This window comes from Hyla sarda, chromosome 12, assembly GCF_029499605.1.
Source record: "Hyla sarda isolate aHylSar1 chromosome 12, aHylSar1.hap1, whole genome shotgun sequence".
Taxonomy (NCBI): domain Eukaryota; kingdom Metazoa; phylum Chordata; class Amphibia; order Anura; family Hylidae; genus Hyla; species Hyla sarda.
This window is the reverse complement of record NC_079200.1, coordinates 43502938-43521099: the sequence shown is the minus strand read 5'-3', so window position 1 is coordinate 43521099 and position 18162 is coordinate 43502938. Positions and strand designations below refer to the sequence as shown.

Below are 18162 nucleotides of genomic sequence, written 5' to 3'. Positions count from 1 at the left end.
CGCTACTGTGCTGCCATCTCTGTCCGTGTCAGGAACTGTCCAGAACAGGAGAGGTATACTATAGTAATTTGCTCCTGCTCTAGACAGTTCCTAACACGGACAGAGGTGGCAGCAGAGAGCACTGTGGTCAGACTGGAAAGAACTACACAACTTCCCCCAGAGCATACAGCAGCTGATAAGTACTGGAAAGATTAAGATTTTTAAAATAGACGTAATTTACCAATCTGTTTAACTTTCCGGCACCAGTTGATTTGAAAGCATCCTTTAAGGATAAGTCTAGGTACATAAACTTCATGGTATTCTCGTGTATTATTTGACAAAGATGTGTTATTTGAACTACCCCAAGTACAATAAATTGAATACATCTTGTGTCTATAACAGTGGTCATGACCTTTCATAACCAGTAAGAATTTTTGATGTTCTTGTTTCTATCCAGGGTTCTGCAGTAACCCAGCGGATTAGTCCATGTTCCACCTTAACCAGCAGTACAGCCTCTCCACCTGCCAGCAGTCCATGCTCCACCCTCCCTCCCCCCAACAACACCGTCCCCACCAAGGACTGCAGCCCCACTTCCACCCTGGAGAGCAGGGACAGTGGCATAATTGGTAAGTAGACATTTATAGGATGTTTCTGGGTGCTCTTATAGCTATAGTATATTGGTTTCTAGTGATTGATCATTCCTTTAGCCTTCAGCTATTTCATGGTTCTTTTATTCAGTAGCCCATTTCATGACCACAATCTCTGCACATTTTATCCTCTCCTGACATTACCAATCTTCACGCAAAATAACTCACCTCAGTCTGAACAGCCCCACTGAATTGCAAGGCAGAAATCAATCCTTTCCTTCCACAGACAGGCCTACAATAGATGATTGATTTCCCTCTATCAGAGGAACATGGGGTCTACTGACTAACCATGTCCTTTATTAGACAGGATAGACTGTAATACGAAAGAAGAAAATGGAACAGCTAGTCACTCACCAAATAGTTCTTTCTTCAGGCTTTATTTCATGCCGGGAAAAATACTCATATACATGGGGAATACAAAGGGAAGAGCAGGGGGGGGGTACAATGGCAACAAGCTCCGTTTCGCACACTTAAGTGCTTCGTCCGGCCATATGGCCGGACGAAGCACTTAAGTGTGCGAAACGGAGCTTGTTGCCACTGTACCCCCCTGCTCTTCCCTTTGTATTCCCCATGTATCTGAGTATTTCTACCGACATGAAATAAAGCCTGAAGAAATAACTATTTGGTGAGTGACTAGCTGTTCCATTTTCTTCTGACGTTTGATGACATCCTGCTATACATTCCTATAGCCAGAGCACCACCAATACAACATTAGCAAGAACCAATACTTGAGAGCCCTGGTCCCGATATATATATAAAGAGGGATAGCAGCAGTGCTGAACAGACTATTTTCTTTGTGTTTCTCAAATACACTGTAATACACTTTCCCTGCTATTTGTGGCCCGGGGTGTACTCTTTCTGCTGAGGGTATACTCTGCTCCAGATTTGCTTTCTTATTCATGACGCTTACCTCTTGCCCCTGACATACAAGGCATATATATATGTTTATATATATATATATGTATATATATATGAACCTGTTGCAGATTTTTGTGTACAGCAGCATATCCTTCTTCCTTTTCATTCCATAAAATAAGTCCACTCATGCCAATGCCTTTTTGTTAGAAAGTTCACAGAAAATAAGCTGATCACGAGGTGTACTTCGGCTTTGACCACCAGTAATTGGAAAATGCAGGAATATATAGCAGCAAGGGCTCAATCCCACTGCAGCGCCACCACAGGAGAAATGATAGCATTACATGGCACCCAATGGACTGCTTAGGGATTGCGTAGACATCCCTGATCTGTCAGAGTAATAGACAAGCTGTATGCAAGTTACTCGGTTTTCTGTATATCAATGGCAAGCGTGCTGCATGCTATTAGTCAATGAATCAGATCGACTGCAGAACAATGTATTTGCTTCTCTGGGATGACTCCTTACTGAGGCTGATTTGTTTCATATGTGCAGAGTAATATAAGGTTTGTGGTGTGGCTTCTATGGTAAAATGCAGAGGATCCTAGCTGAATAAATCTTTATAGTGACTTTCTCCCCGTATTCACTGAGAAGTCAGCTTAGTTTATGGCACCTTATAAACAGAATAGATGTGTGTCATAAAGTTGTTCCAACCGCATACATAGAGATGAGGAAGGAATTCTGAAGTTTTAATATCAGATCATCATAAGAACAGCACCACAGACCTTCATAGAATATATGGTAGATTCCCACAACCAAGCTATGATCTGTCGATAAATGTGAGAGCCCCACATGAGGACCAGCTCCCCATTCATAAAAGGTTTCCCCTCGTTTTGGTGCAGTTCTGAGCTGTATGCTGCCTTACGACTGCTCCATGTGCATGCAGCCTAACAAGAAGATACCACGGTTGGTAAATCTAAGATGTGGCAAGCGGTCCTTATGTACATAGTGTGTGGAGGTACAGCGAGGGCGCAATGTAAAGCACATTTCACTGTAAATTTGTTGTCAGAGCTTTCTATCCATAGTGTAAACATGCCGTGTCTTCTGAATTTTAATTGCGACTTCATTATCGAAATGTTATGATGTCATGTTCATTTTCTTTAATTAGAATGTAAAGTTTAGTTTCAGTGTAATATATATTTGTTTGTTGTTTGTCTTATTTCTGTTTGCTGTTTTTATTAGTTTTTTTTTCCAGTTTGTTTTAAGTCTGTATAAAAATTCCTGTCTTTGTTTATAAACTAAGCTTCTGTAGAGAGCCACCTTAAAGGGAATCAAGAATTAGATTTTATTATATAGAACACTTGGCAATGCCTTATATATGGTAAAATCTTTATCCTCATCATCTTCGGGGACATTTCTGCTGGCAGGGATGGTGAGTATATAGAGTTTGTATGTCTCCTCCGCCACCCCATAAGTAGTTTCCAGGGTGGGGAGCTATGCTTACCTAGTCCTGTAGCTCCGGATGGTGACACTCCCTCAGCGTAATTAATGGCCTGCGTCATCGCACAACTACTTAATGGGCGGCAGGGAATACTTACTAACTTCAATTGTATACTCACCATCCCTGTGGGCAGAAACTTCCCCTGGGGATGGTGAGGATAAAGATTTTACCATACATAACGCATTACCAAGCATTATATACAGTGGGGCAACACAGTATTTAGTCAGCCACCAATTGTGTGAGTTCTCCCACTTAAAAAGATGAGAGAGGCCTGTAATTTTCATCATAGGTATACCTCAACTATGAGATACATAATGAGAAAAAAAAATCCATAAAATCACAGTCTGATTTTTTTAAGAATTTATTTGCAAATTTTGGTGGAAAAGAAGTATTTGATCACCTACAAACAAGCAAGATTTGTGGCTCTCACACACATGTTACTTCTTCTTTAAGAGTCTCCTCTGCCTCCACTCGTTACCTGTATTAATGGCTCCTGTGTGAACTTGTTATCAGTGTAAAAGCCACCTGTCCACAACCTCAAACAGTCACACTCCAAACTCCACTATGGCCAAGACCAAAGAGCTGTCAAAGGACACCAGAAACAAAATTGTAGACCTGCACCAGGCTGGGAAAACTGAATCTGCAATAGGCAAGCAGCTTGGTGTGAAGAAATCAACTGTGGGAGCAATTATTAGAAAATGGAAAATATACAAGACCACTGATAATCTCCCTCGATCTGGGGCTCCACGCAAGATCTCACCCAGTGGTGTCAAAATGATCACAAGAACAGTGAGCAAACGTCCCAGAACCACACGGGGGGACCTAGTGAATGGCCTGCAGAGAGCTGGGACCAAAGTAACAAAGGCTACCATCAGTAACAAACTATGTCACCAGGGACTCAAATCATGCAGTGCCAGACGTATCACCCTGCTTAAGCCAGTATATGTCCAGGCCCGTCTGAAGTTTTCTAGAGAGCATTTGGATGATCCAGAAGAGTATTGGGTGAATGTCATATGGTCAGATGAAACCAAAGTAGAACTTTTTGGTAAAAACTCAACTCGTCTTGTTTGAAGGAGAAAGAATGCTGAGATGCATCCAAAGAACAACATACCTACTGTTAAGCATGGGGGTGGAAACATCGTCCGGCATTTATCATTGTAGGTGTAAGTGAAGCATTTTTCTACACCTTTTGTGTGTGCTGGTAATGTGTAGGGCCACCAAATTTATGAAATGGTCACAGAGCATTTGATAAATTTTGTGCAGGTCACATTTTCTGATATTTCTCTCTTCACATACACCAAAAAGCTAAGCTAAGTCTAGGCTGGTGTAGTTTTAGAGACTTTTCAGTGGCTTTGCGCCTTTTTACAAAAAGGCGCAGGTCATAAAACCCTTCCATATCATGTGTATTGCCAAAATCAGTGGATTGTAACTCAAAATCAGCAGAAATGTGTAAACCAAAAGGCGCAAATAGTCCCTGCTTGCACCTTTTCTAGACACAAAAAAACTGTCTAAAGACAATGATAAATGTCAGCCGTCATGCTTTGGGTCTGTTTTTCTGCTAAGGGACCAGGACGACTGATCCGTGTAAAGGAAAGAATGAATGGAGCCATGTATGGTAAGAATTTGAGTGAAAACCTCCTTCCATCAGCAAGGGCATTGAAGATGAAATGTGGCTGGGTCTTTCAGCATGAGAATGATCCTAAACCTGCCTGGGAAACGAAGGAATGGCTTCGTAAGAAGCATTTCAAGGTCCTGTAGTGGCCTAGCCAGTCTTCAGATCTCAACCCCATAGAAAACCTTTGGAAGTGATTGAAAGTCCGTGTTGCCCAGCAGCAGCCCCAAAACATCACTGTCCTAGAGGAGATCTGCGTGGAGGAATGGGCCAAAATACCAGCAATAGTGTGTGAAAACCTTGTGAAGACTTACAGAAAACGTCATTGCCAACAAAGGGTATATAGCAAAGTATTGAGATGAACTTTTGTTATTGACCAAATACTTATCTTCCACCATCATTTGCAAATAAATTCTTTAAAAATCAGACAATGTGATTTTATGGATTTATTTTTCTCATTCTGTCTCTCATAGTTGAGGTATACCTATGATGAAAATTACAGGCCTCTCTCATCTTTTTAAGTGGGAGAAGTTGCACAATTGGTGGCTGACTAAATACTTTTTTGCCCCACTGTACGGTAAGATGTAATGCCTGGTTCTCTTTAAGGTGGCCATGCACCTTCAAAAGCTGTCTGCCAAACAATTCCCTCATTCACACAAATGTTTCATTTCCAGTAGAGAAAAAAGCCACTAATAGGTTTCTCTGGTGGCAGCTTATCGCTAGGAAAAGCAAATGCTTCTCTTCCAGATATTATGGTGTCCATACATGTACTGGTATTATATAGGGGACATTAGGGTGTCCATACATGTACTGGTATTATATAAGGGACATTATGGTGCCCATACATGGCTGTACTGGTATTATATAGGGGACATTAAGGTGCCCATATATGTACTGGTATATATAGGAGACTAAAAACCACACCAGTTGCAGTTAAGTAGCATATATGATTCCCTTATTGCTATTTTTGTGTGCCTGTTTAGTCGTTTAAGTATGTAAGGATGCCCTGTTGTGAATGGGCAAGCGAATTGGCACCTTTCGAGGGAGTTCACTCACATCAGATTTTCCTTTGTTTCTGCTCACCCTATGCAGATGAATGATACAATGTCAGACATAAAAAAAAAAAATTTAAAAATCTGCGGCATGTGACTATACTCTAAGATTACCCATACACGTGTTAATAGTGATGTAGAAAACAGGTTCATAACTAATATATAGAAATATATGTACCCCATTCAAATGAATGTGATCCCGTGGTATCAGCCGTTGACTGTCCTGACTTGCTGGGAGTTGTAGTTTTGCAACAGCTGGAGACACACTGTTTGGAAAACACCGCTTTAGACTTTCCACTTTTGTATCTTGTGGTCCCAGTGGCATCACTTTTCTCATGTGTTGTACATTTCTGTTATACATATATCCCAAAGGTGTTATGTAGGATTAGAAAACACAAGTACGTGCTTTCTTTCAGAAACAGCGCCATTCATGTCCTCAATATGTGTGTGGTATTGCAGCTCAGTTCTATTGAACAGGACAGGGGTGGTGCCGTTTTTTGGAAGAAATTAGCTGTGTTTTTCTATTCCCAGATAACCCCTTTAGTTTCTTGAATTTTTCCCATTGTTTTGTGTTCTGTTAACAAGGCAGAAATAATACCGCCTTACTTGTTACCTCAGAATCCTCCCCTTCCCTCATCTTTATTCTCATCGTCTTAATTCCACTGGACCATTTGATGTTCCTGGTGATTTCGAGGCTTGTCCTGCTCCTTCTTGCTGTTCCCCAGCTGAAGACATGCAGCATGCGTGACACCGGGCATTGCATATTCATGAGGCTAATTTGCCTACATTGTCACACTTAAATAGGCATAAGATTAATTTATACGCCCAGCTCTTTTAATTCTCTTTTGTTTTGCATTGATAGAGGGAGATTTGGAGTTTTGTGTGTTTGGAGAAGATTAGTGAAACGTGGTTGTTTCTGGTTACTAGCAGAGTACCCGGCATTACCCGGTCTTCCTACCTAAACCTTATGGGAGAGGAAATGCAACAATAACGGTCTGGTCCTCATATCCCATCCTCACATCATATCCTGTCCTCACATCCCAGCCATATATCCTCCTTTCCCATATCCCGTCCACATATTCTGTCTTCCTATCCTGTCCTCGCATCCTATCCTCATATCCCAACCTCACATCCTGTCCTCATATCCCGTCCTCACATCCTGACCTAATACCCAGACCTCATATCCTGTCCTCACATTCTTAACTCACATCCTGTCCTCATATCCCGACCTCACATCCCAACCTTATACCTCCTCCTCACATCCCGAACTCACATTCTGTCCTCTTATCCCGTCCTCACATCCTGACCTAATACCCAGACCTCATATCCTGTCCTCACATTCTTAACTCACATCCTGTCCTCATATCCCGTCCTCACATCCTGACCTAATACCCAGACCTCATATCCTGTCCTCACATTCTTAACTCACATCCTGTCCTCATATCCCGTCCTCACATCCTGTCCTCATATCCCGTCCTCACATCCTGTCCTCATATCCCGTCCTCACATCCTGACCTAATACCCAGACCTCATATCCTGTCCTCACATTCTTAACTCACATCCTGAACTCATATCCCGACCTCACATCCCAACCTTATACCTCCTCCTCACATCCCGAACTCACATTCTGTCCTCATATCCCGTCCTCACATCCTGACCTAATACCCAGACCTCATATCCTGTCCTCACATTCTTAACTCACATCCTGAACTCATATCCCAACCTCACATCCCAACCTTATACCTCCTCCTCACTTCCCGAACTCACATTCTGTCCTCATATCCTGACCTCACATCCCAACCTTATACCTCCTCCTCACTTCCCGAACTCACATTCTGTCCTCATATCCTGACCTCACATCCCAACCTTATACCTAATCTTCACATCCTGTCCTCAAATCCCAAACTGATATCCTATCCCCTGCACTAACTATTTTCTGCATGTGCCTGTTAGAGAGTGGGCAGGATAAAAGTATAAAAGTCCTGGGCAATCACTGCTCAGGAGATGTACCCGAAATTCCATAGGCTTTAGACAAAAAAAAGTCCCCTTGCAAATGGAGGTGGGTCAGAATTATAGTTAGTTTAAAGCGTACCCGTCAGATCCAACAAAAAAACATATTTTTTAATTATATCACTCAGTACCTAATCCTGACCATGTACATCTCATTTTTATGTGTCTAGCACCTTTATTTTTTATTATACTTTTAATTTAGCTCACTAGTCTGAATTCCTCTCAAAAGGAGGGGGCGTGGCCTCACTGTGCAGGTCTCCGCCCCCTCCCTCAGTATGCTGTCTGCTCACATTTCCCCTAGCATTAGCAAAACTACAACTCCCAGCTTGTCCTCACTGACAGTAGCGGGACACAAGCTGACAGTGGGAGGATTTTTCCTCAAGCTGTGAGCCCTGCAGTCACAGCTGTCAATCAAGGAAGTGTGTCTATGACATAGGTGATGATGCATGGACACAGCAGGACTAGTATGTGTCCAAGCAGGCAGGGGGACAGTTGTTTGACTGGCTTTTTCTCTATCAAATACTGAAAATTTTCTAATGAAAGCAATTGCAAAACCTACAACATATCAAAAGTTTTTGTATCTGACAGTGCCCATTTAACTATATTTTTAGTTGATATTTTAGTAATGTGTACCAAGCTTCATTACAAAATATCTCCAGCCATTTGGAAGTTATGCAGGAACGTACTCATGATATATATATATATATATGTGTGTGTGTGAAGGAATATCCGCAGAACACAGGTGTCCGTAAAAATAAAAAAAAGTGAGTGTCACAGAACTTAATATATATATATATATTTATGTGTGTATAGAGAGATTGAGTGGAGATGATAGGCCCATATCCATGGTGCCGGGGCCTTGGGTTGGATTCTGACCAGGATCCTATCTTCATAGTGGTAGCATGTTCTAGTGTTTAGATTTGTTTCCAGAAGAAGTTATTTAAAACTTTCCTTTTAATAACCTCATACCTTGTGGCTCAGCTGGCTCTTGTGTACATTTGCTGAAATATGTACCTGCCATTGTGAAAAGAAAAATATATAAAAAAAGGGAAATGTAAATGTGTAATTGAGCCCCTACTTTGTGATATTAGAATCATGACCGAGACTGTAAGTATAAAAGAGCTGTCAGAGGGCTGCAGCAGATTAGAAAAATGTCAGACATTGGATTAGGCTGATGTCAGATGGCTCAGCTGGATTACAGTAATGTCAAGGGGAGGTATCACATTAGAATTGTCAGAGGGAAGCATTGCTGGATTTTAATGATGGCATAAGAGTGCATTGTATCAAAATGATGTCAGAGGGTACATTGTGTAAGAATGATGTCATAGGAGTGCATTGTATCAGAATGATGTCACAGGGGAACATTGTAATACAATACATGCCTATGTCATCATCCTATTAGAATAATGTTAGGAGTACAATGTATTTGAATGATGTACTAGGAGTGTGTTATATTAGAGTATTTTTATATGATTACATTGAATAAAAATGATAACACAGGGTTGCATTGTATTAGAATGATTACATAGGAGTGCATTGTATTAGAATTATGTCAGAGTGAACACTGTACAATTATGATGTCATGGAAGTGAATTTTATTAGAATGATGTCACAAGAGTTCATTGTATTAGAATGATATCAGATGGGTACATTGTAATAGAATGGTATACATTGGAATGGTATACATTGGAATACCTTTTTGACCTTTTAGACTGACATGTACCAGCAGCAAAGATTCAAAAACATGAAGAAAATGGTGTCTTATAATAATGATATAGTTGTACTTTGTATTCGAGTGATGTCAGTGGAGAGTATTGGACTAGACGGATGTCAGATGGACCCCTTGAAGTAGGGTAATGCCAGGGCGGTAAATTATATGAGACTTGTTAGAGGGTTGCATGGTACTAGAATGTATTCAGAGGGGTAGATTATATTTCAGAGTTGTGCAGTTGTAGTGAGATGTCAGAAGTGTTCTCCTCCCTTCCTCTCTCCTCTGTCAGCAGAAGGTTAGAGGGACGTGCTCATGATGCCTTTATTAGCTTTGCTTTATATACTGATGTACACATTGTGTCCGTGGCTTGTATGTATAATGTCTGTGCCTCCATTTGCTCTCCCTTACTGCACACAGACTGTTATTTCAACAGGGAAGCTGCCTTCAGATGCCATCGATCGGCCTCCCCACCTCCTGCTGGCGGAGTGGAGGGGGAGAGGAATGACAATATCTCCTTCTCAGCTTCATGTTGCCAAAAGAGATCGAAGATTATGAATCGATGTGTCAGATTCCGCAATGGCCCATTATTTTCCTTAGTAAATTTGTCAATGATGAGAACCCAGACATGAAAACCATGCGCATAGCTGTGTGCGTTACATATTGGCTTTTAATTTCCATCTGCAGGTTTCCCAATGGAATGTGCTCTGCTACCAACCTGCAGTGCAGGTATAACAGTTATACTACAGGGACAGAGGCTGCTAAGGATGAGAAGCGAAGTACTGCAAAATAATGTGTCGTCTTACTGTCATAATGCTGACTTTCTTTACTTGTCTGCAGCCACCCTGACCAGCTACTCGGAGAATGTGGACCGTTCCAAGTATGGTGCAGACTGCAACAAGGATCTTGGCTCTCGAGGGTGTGTTAAGCAAGGCCAGAAGTCAATGGATTCCAGTCTGTACCGGGTAGATGAGAATCTAATGGCCTCCACTTTCAGCCTAAATAAAATCCCCGAGAGGGGACTGGACACTGGACTCTCCCAATCTGTGCAGTCCATCCCACTCTACCTCATGCCCCGTCCCAACTCAGTCGCAGGTGAGAAAGCCCTGTTTGCCGCTTAACAGCAAGTTTAAGCTTTGCTTTTTTATTGTATAATGTTCAAAGTTGAATGGGGTAACGCCATTTTCACAAGTTACTGTGAATGTGCCTAGAATGTTAATGCTGCTTACTTTCCGTGGGTGTGAGGGGGAGTAAGAGAAAGATACAGGACTGCAGAAGGTGGGAGGGAAGTGAAGCAAGCACAAATGAGACATTACTGTTAATTATTCTGCTGTCCCCTTTGGCAGGGAAAAGGTTAATAAGACACACAAATCTTTTGAATGTTTTATTTCTGATAAATTGCTCAGTCCTGGATAGTCTTTATAACTGGGAACGGAGCTTGTAGTTTAGCAAGGGGTAGGGTATGCGGCAGTGCAGATGGATGGAAATGCTGATGCTCTGCAATGCCTTTGCCTTCCAAGGACTCCGCCACACCAGACTAGGGATTCTACTACTGAAATGCACTTCATATGCATCAAAGCATAATAAAAAAATTCTTCTTAAAGCCCTCCTAACATTTTGCACGATAAGGTCACAACAGTTTTGTGTTACTTTTAAAATTCTATAGTGGCATAGTTTGCGTTAGTGTACTTGTCATTCTTACTATTTTTTCAGTGTCCTATGACATTGTTAGCCTTTAGCTAGTAAAATAAGAAGCCTATAAAATCTAGCTTAAAGGAGTTCTCCGGTGAAAAACAATTTTTTTTCAAATTAACTGGTGCCAGAAAGTTAAACAGATTTGTAAATTACTTCTAGAAGAAGACGGCACTTGCAGTAATTTTAATCCCTCTATTCTTCCCGGCTCCCCCGGCGGCCATCACACTGCCGTGTCATAACGGCAGTGTGAAAGAAGTCTAAGCAATTCAATGGGTGACACTGACTTCAGAACATATATATATATATATATATATATATATATATATATATATATATATATATACATACATATATATTTACACTGCTCAAAAAAATAAAGGGAGCACTAAGATAACACATCCTAGATCTGAATGAATGAACTAATTGTATGAAATACTTTCATCTTTACATAGTTGAATGTGCTGACAACAAAATCACACAAAAATTATCAATGGAAATCAAATTTATCAACCCATGGAGGTCTGGATATGGAGTCACACTCAAAATCAAAGTGGAAAACCACACTACAGGCTGATCCAACTTTATGTAATGTCCTTAAAACAAGTCACAATGAGGCTTAGTAGTGTGTGTGGCCTTCACGTGCCCGTATGACCTCCCTACAATGCCTGGGCATGCTCCTGATGAGGTGGCGGTCTCCTGAGGGATGTCCTCCCAGACCTGGACTAAAGCATCCGCCAACTCCTGGACAGTCTGTGATACAATGTGGCGTTGGTAGATGGAGCGCGACATGATGTCCCAGATGTGCTCAATCGGATTCAAGTCTGGGGAATGGGCAGTCCAGTCCATAGCATCAATGCCTTCCTCTTGCAGGAACTGCTGACACACTCCAGCCACATGAGGTCTAGCATTGTCTTGTATTAGGAGGAACCCAGGGCCAACCGCACCAGCATATGGTCTCACAAGGGGTCTGAGGAGCTCATCTCAGTACCTAATGGCAGTCAGGATACCTCTTGCAAGCACATGGAGGGCTGTGTGGTCCCCCAAAGAAATGCCATCCCCACACCATTACTGACTCACCGCCAAACCGGTCATGCTGGAGGATGTTGCAGGCAGCAGAAGGTTCTCCAAAGTGCCTTTTTTTTTTTTTTTACTTCAGCCCCTGCCCCTCAAAATGTCTGTGCACGTCCCTGGACCACAGTGCTCTCTGCTGACACCTCTGTCCATGTCAGGAACAGGGGATTTGCTCCTACTCTGGACAGTTCCTGACATGGACAGGGGCGTCAGCAGAGAGCACTGTAGTCCTACTAAAAATAAACTTCCTCTGTAACATACAGCAGTTGATATGTACTGGAAGGATTAATATTTTTAAATAGAAGTAATTTACAAATCTGTATAACTTTCTGGCAGCAGTTGATTGTAAAACATTTTTCTCCAATGGAGTACCCCTTTATGGCTGCAGACTGCTTTGTGTGAGACATATAATAGTTCCACCCATATATCAGTAGTTCCTTCTTTTGCTCTTCTTCCTAACACTTCCTCTTTCTTCCTCTGTCCCTTTATCATTTGCAGCTACTAGTTCTGCACACCTGGAGGACCTTGCATACCTGGATGAGCAGAGACATACACCCCTTCGGACCTCCTTACGAATGCCACGACAGACCCTTGCGGGACCACGCACTCCACAAGATCTCCGAGGTCAGTGCAGGATGGACGATGCATTATTGAATGGGTTCTTAAAGGGAACCAAGCATTAGATTGTACCATATATAACACCTGGCAACGCGTTATATGTTAAAATGTAATTTTTGGTTCCCTTTAACTTTGTGACAACATTATTGTCAAGGTATCCTTTCAAAAAGTAGGGATTTACCAAAGCTATGACCCCCAGTGAACCCCTTTATATTAACTCAGAATTCCAATAATAGGGTCTATGAAAATGGTTCCTATAAAGTAGGTTGATATTTTAGTCCAAGTTGCAGATGACAATACAGTCTTTATCATTATTAATCTTTAATTTAAAGTATATAAGAAATGAAATGGTTCTATATAGAATATGTTAGCATTTCAGTCTTCAGAACTGCCCAGCAGAAATGTTTGTTTGTACCCATACAGCTGACTTTTCTGTTTGTTTGCATAGTCCGCTTTGCTCCCTATCGGCCACCAGACATTTCCTTAAAACCGCTGCTGTTCGAGGTGCCGAGTATCACAACGGATGCCACATTTGTTGGCCGAGATTGGCTCTTCCATGAGATTGATGCTCAACTTCAGAGTGAGGATGAGAGCGTGAACCGGGGTGTAGTGATATGTGGCAATATCGGATTTGGGAAAACTGCTATCATCTCTCGGCTGGTATCTCTCAGTTGTCATGGGACACGCTTGAGGCAGCTCACGTCCGACAGCCCCCATGCATCACCAAAGCGTAAGTTACTCTTCAGTGTTTTCTGTGTGATATGTATTTACATCTGGATTGAAATGCACATTAATAAAATAGAGAAGCTTTCAAATCCTCTTTTAGGAGAATGCAGCCTCAGACATACTTTAGTTATATGCCACCAATGGCTGATTGGTAGTGGTCAGATCATTGTGACCCTTACAAAGAACAAAGTCACAGTAATGCTCTTTGACTTTTTTTGGGAGCTGCATGGACAACCATTGACTATAATCACAGGTCATGTGGCTGCCAAGAGAAATGGCACACAGTTTTCCTGCTGCGTCTTTATTCTAGTGATCAGCAGGGACCACGGACTGGACCACCACAGTGATGGGATATTCTAGCAATATGCCAGTTACTTAGATGAAATAACATCTTTAAGTTTATAATACATATAGAAATGAAATTGTGTCACTCACCACACGTCATGCAAAAAAGTAATCCTGTTATTTGTTACATTCCTTGAAGCGGTACAAGAGAGAACGTGGACAGAGGCTGGAGCAACATATGTTTTGCGCCATCCTGCGCTAAAGGATAGTTTGACAAAGCACCGGACTGAGCAAAACATATGTTGGTCTAGCCTCTATCCACATCCTCTCTTGGTCTTACTGTATAAGGGTAGGGTCACACGTGCCGTATTTTGCTGCACATTAGCTGCTGTGTATTTTCCTCCCCATTGAAATCAACTGGTAGCAAAATCAGCTGCAGAAAATTTGCAGCAAAATATGGCGCATGTGACCCTACCCTTATACAGTAAGACCATGATCAAGATGCAGAAGCAAGTTTTTTTCTTAGTGCCTTCAGAAAATCTTAATCTTAGGATTGACCCTATCAGAGTTCTTAAATGAGCCGGATACAGTGGCAGGACCTGAAATGAGCTTTCCATGCATTCCCCACCTCCCAGCACTGCGTGTGCCATTCAGGGGGCTTTTACTTTTCCACATAGATGTTGTGGGTGGTGAATTACTTATTTTCCTCACATAAATGCTGAAATAATGAACTATATGGTGTATTTCCTGCATGTCCCTTTAAAACCAACCGATGTGACAATATTTCCCCCTTCATATTCTATTCACATACTTATATGGGACATACGGTATTTAGTGGTATTCTTATACCATAGAGCTGCTCTACCTATTCAGATGTATTTTTTTGTTTTAATACACAGATTCAGAGGCTAATCGTGAATTGGCACAGACAGGACAGACTCATTCTGGTATCTCTAGTGGAAGCTGCCCAGGAACTCCTGAAATGCGGCGAAGACAAGAAGAAGCAATGCGGAGGATAGCAGCACAGGTATGCCAGTGGCTAAATATGATAATCTATGGAAGTGGCGAGTTATTGGTAGAGAAAAGATGTTCAATGATTTTACCACATAAAATAATAATAGGGGGCTTTTGGTCCAATTAGAAAAGAAAAATGCTGGTTAATTCACAACATTATAAAAAAAATAAAAAGCTTTTGTTACACTGAACTGATAAACTAAAATATTTTAACTTTTATATTTAATATGTGGCTTTGTTTTCCTCCTTTAGGTGGTAGCGTATCACTACTGCCAGGCTGACAATGCCTACACCTGCTTAGTGCCTGAATTTGTTCACAATGTAGCCGCTTTGCTTTGCCGTGCCCCCCAGCTAGTAGCGTATCGGGAGCAGCTACTACGTGAACCACATCTACAGAGTCTGCTAAGTCTAAGATCCTGTGTGCAAGACCCAGCAGCATCTTTTCGTAGGGGGGTTCTTGAGCCACTTGAAAATCTATACAAAGGTAAGTGACCTTTTTTTCTTGAGCAATAGTTGACCTATTAATTTGATCCACCTGCAGTGGCAGTATTCCAAAAACTGCCAGAAAAAAAACAAGTGGAAACTTAGCTTTACTGCGGCCACCCAATGTATAAAAGTATATAATATAATAGTATTTTTGTTAAAGTTATATTCCAAAATTATATAACTTCATTAAATTTCTCTAGAGTACCGCTTTCATTTACATTGCTGCTACTGGGATACACTACAGATATTCCCTACTGTGGAAGAGATTACTAATTGCCTATCTGACATTTTATTGGCTGAAATTTGGAGCACAGAAGCCAAAAACACAGCCAGCAAAAAAAGAGAAAAAAAACAGTGAAGTGGCTGCACCTAGACACATATTGATAAATCTCCCCCTATGTGTCTATATGGAACAATACAGTCTTCTGCACTAGTCCATGCAGCAAACAAAAAGTATCCCTGCCTGCTTGATAGAGATCAAAAGCACATTATTAAAGGGGTACTCCTATGGAAAACTTTTTTTTTTAATCAACTGGTGCCAGAAAGTTAAACAGATTTGTAAATCACTTCTATTAAACAATCTTAATCCTTCCAGTACTTTTTAGGGGCTGTATACTAAAGAGAAATCCAAAAAAGAAATGCATTTCCTCTGATGTCATGACCACAGTGCTCTCTGCTGACCTCTGCTTTCCATTTTAGGAACTGTCCAGAGGAGGAGAGAATCCCCATAGCAAACATATGACACTCTGGACAGTTCCTAAAATGGACAGCAGAGGTCAGCAGAGAGTACTGTGGTCATGACATCAGAGGAAATGCATTTCTTTTTTGGATTTCTCTTTAGTATACATCCCCTAAAAAGTACTGGAAGGATTAAGATTGTTTAACCCCTTAAGGACACATGACGTACTGGAACGTCATGTGTCCACTCCCGATCTATAACGCGGGGCCACGGCGTGGCCCCGCGTCATAGCGGTTCGGGCCCGGCCTCTAACAACGGCCGGGACCCGTGGCTAATAGCGCGCGGCATTGATCGCTGTGCCGCGCGCTATTAACCCTTTAGACGCGGCGTTCAAAGTTGAACGCCGCGTCTAAAGTGAAACCGAAAGCATGCCGGCTAGCTCAGTCGGGCTGTTCGGGATAGCCGCGGCTAATCGCGGCATCCCGAACAGCTGACAGGACAGCGGGAGGGCCCCTACCTGCCTCCTCGCTGTCCGATCGCCGAATGACTGCTCAGTGCCTGAGATCCAGGCATGAGCAGTCATGCGGCAGAATCATCGATCACTGGTTTCTTATGAGAAACCAGTGATCAATGTAAAAGATCAGTGTGTGCAGTGTTATAGGTCCCTATGGGACCTATAACACTGCAAAAAAAAGTGCAAAAAAAAAGTGAATAAACATCATTTAACCCCTTCCCTATTAAAAGTTTGAATCACCCCCCTTTTCCCATAAAAGAAAAAACAGTGTAAATAAAAATAAAAATAAACATAAATGGTATCGCCGCGTGCGGAAATGTCCGAATTATAAAAATATATCGTTAATTAAACCGCACGGTCAATGGCGTGCGCGCAAAAAAATTCCAAAGTCCAAAATAGTGCATTTTTGGTCACTTTTTATATCATGAAAAAATGAATAAAAAGCGATCAATAAGTCCTATCAATGCAAAAATGGTACAGTTAAAAACTTCAGATCACGGCGCAAAAAATGAGCCCTCATACCGGCCCATACACGGAAAAATAAAAAAGTTATAGGGGTCAGAAGATGACAATTTTAAACGTATAAATTTTTCTGCATGAAGTTATGATTTTTTCCAGAAGTGCGACAAATTCAAACCTGTATAAGTAGGGTATCATTTTAATCATATGGACCTACAGAATAAAGGTAAGGTGTCATTTTTACCGAAAAATGTACTACGTAGAAACGGAAGCCCCCAAAAGTTACAAAATGGCGTTTTTTTTTTCAATTTTGTCTCACAATGATTTTTTTTCCCGTTTCACCGTAGATTTTTGGGCACAATGACTGACGTCATTACAAAGTAGAATTGGTGGTGCAAAAAATAAGCCATCATATGGATTTTTAGGTGCAAAATTGAAAGAGTTATGATTTTTTAAAGGCAAGGAGCAAAAAACGAAAATGCAAAAACGGAAAAAACCCCGGTCCTTAAGGGGTTAATAGAAGTGATTTACAAATCTGTTTAACTTTCAGGCACCAGTTGATTAAAAAAACAAAGTTTTCCTCGGGAGTACCCCTTTAATAGGTGAACTAATATGGCAGACTTAGGGGCCATTGTTAAGCCTCTTGCTGCTATATTTCTTTGGGCAATCTGCAAACACAGCGCATGGGTAGACGGTAAGGGCAAGTTCACATCTATATCACACACACATCTATTTGTGGTATATCACATACAGATGAGCGAAAACAAGACTGATTTGGCCCAATGTAGCATACGTTTTTGTGCTATACATTTTTTTTGTTGTATACATTTGCATCCATTTTAAACATATGCTTTATGTTAAATTATATAAAAACTGTAAAGCAAGCAATGATAAAAGCAACATATTCCACACCATAAGTCCACAAATAATCCTCAAGGGGGGACGGGGACGTTTACCACAGCATACAATATTTTTGTAGTACAGAAAAGTAGTGGATGCAGAACTTTTTTTATCCCCAAAAAAATAAATACTGTATAGACTCGAGTATAAGCCGAGTTTTTCAGCACGATTTTTCGTGCTGAAAATGCCCCCCTCGGCTTATATTCGAGTGAACTCTCCTCCTGTCAATCCTTCTCAGTGGTCTTCAACCTGTGGACCTCCAGATGTTGCGAAACCACAACTCCCAGCATGCCCAGACAGCCATTGGCTGTCCGGGCATGCTGGGAGTTGTAGTTTCGCAACATCTGGAGGTC

The 18162-nt window shown here is 41.5% G+C and overlaps 1 protein-coding gene across 10 annotated transcripts in view; it reads left to right on the top strand.

Annotated features, from left to right (window-relative positions):
* Positions 1 to 18162, top strand: part of TANC2 (tetratricopeptide repeat, ankyrin repeat and coiled-coil containing 2) — a 532732-nt gene that overhangs the window by 472660 nt on the left and 41910 nt on the right. For all 10 annotated transcript variants that reach the window (XM_056548533.1, XM_056548535.1, XM_056548534.1 and 7 more), the window contains 6 exons: positions 437 to 605; positions 10203 to 10457; positions 12627 to 12752; positions 13195 to 13476; positions 14657 to 14784; positions 15024 to 15255. In XM_056548533.1, coding sequence (XP_056404508.1) covers positions 437 to 605; positions 10203 to 10457; positions 12627 to 12752; positions 13195 to 13476; positions 14657 to 14784; positions 15024 to 15255 — 1192 coding nt within the window. The remainder of the gene's footprint in view (positions 1 to 436; positions 606 to 10202; positions 10458 to 12626; positions 12753 to 13194; positions 13477 to 14656; positions 14785 to 15023; positions 15256 to 18162) is intronic.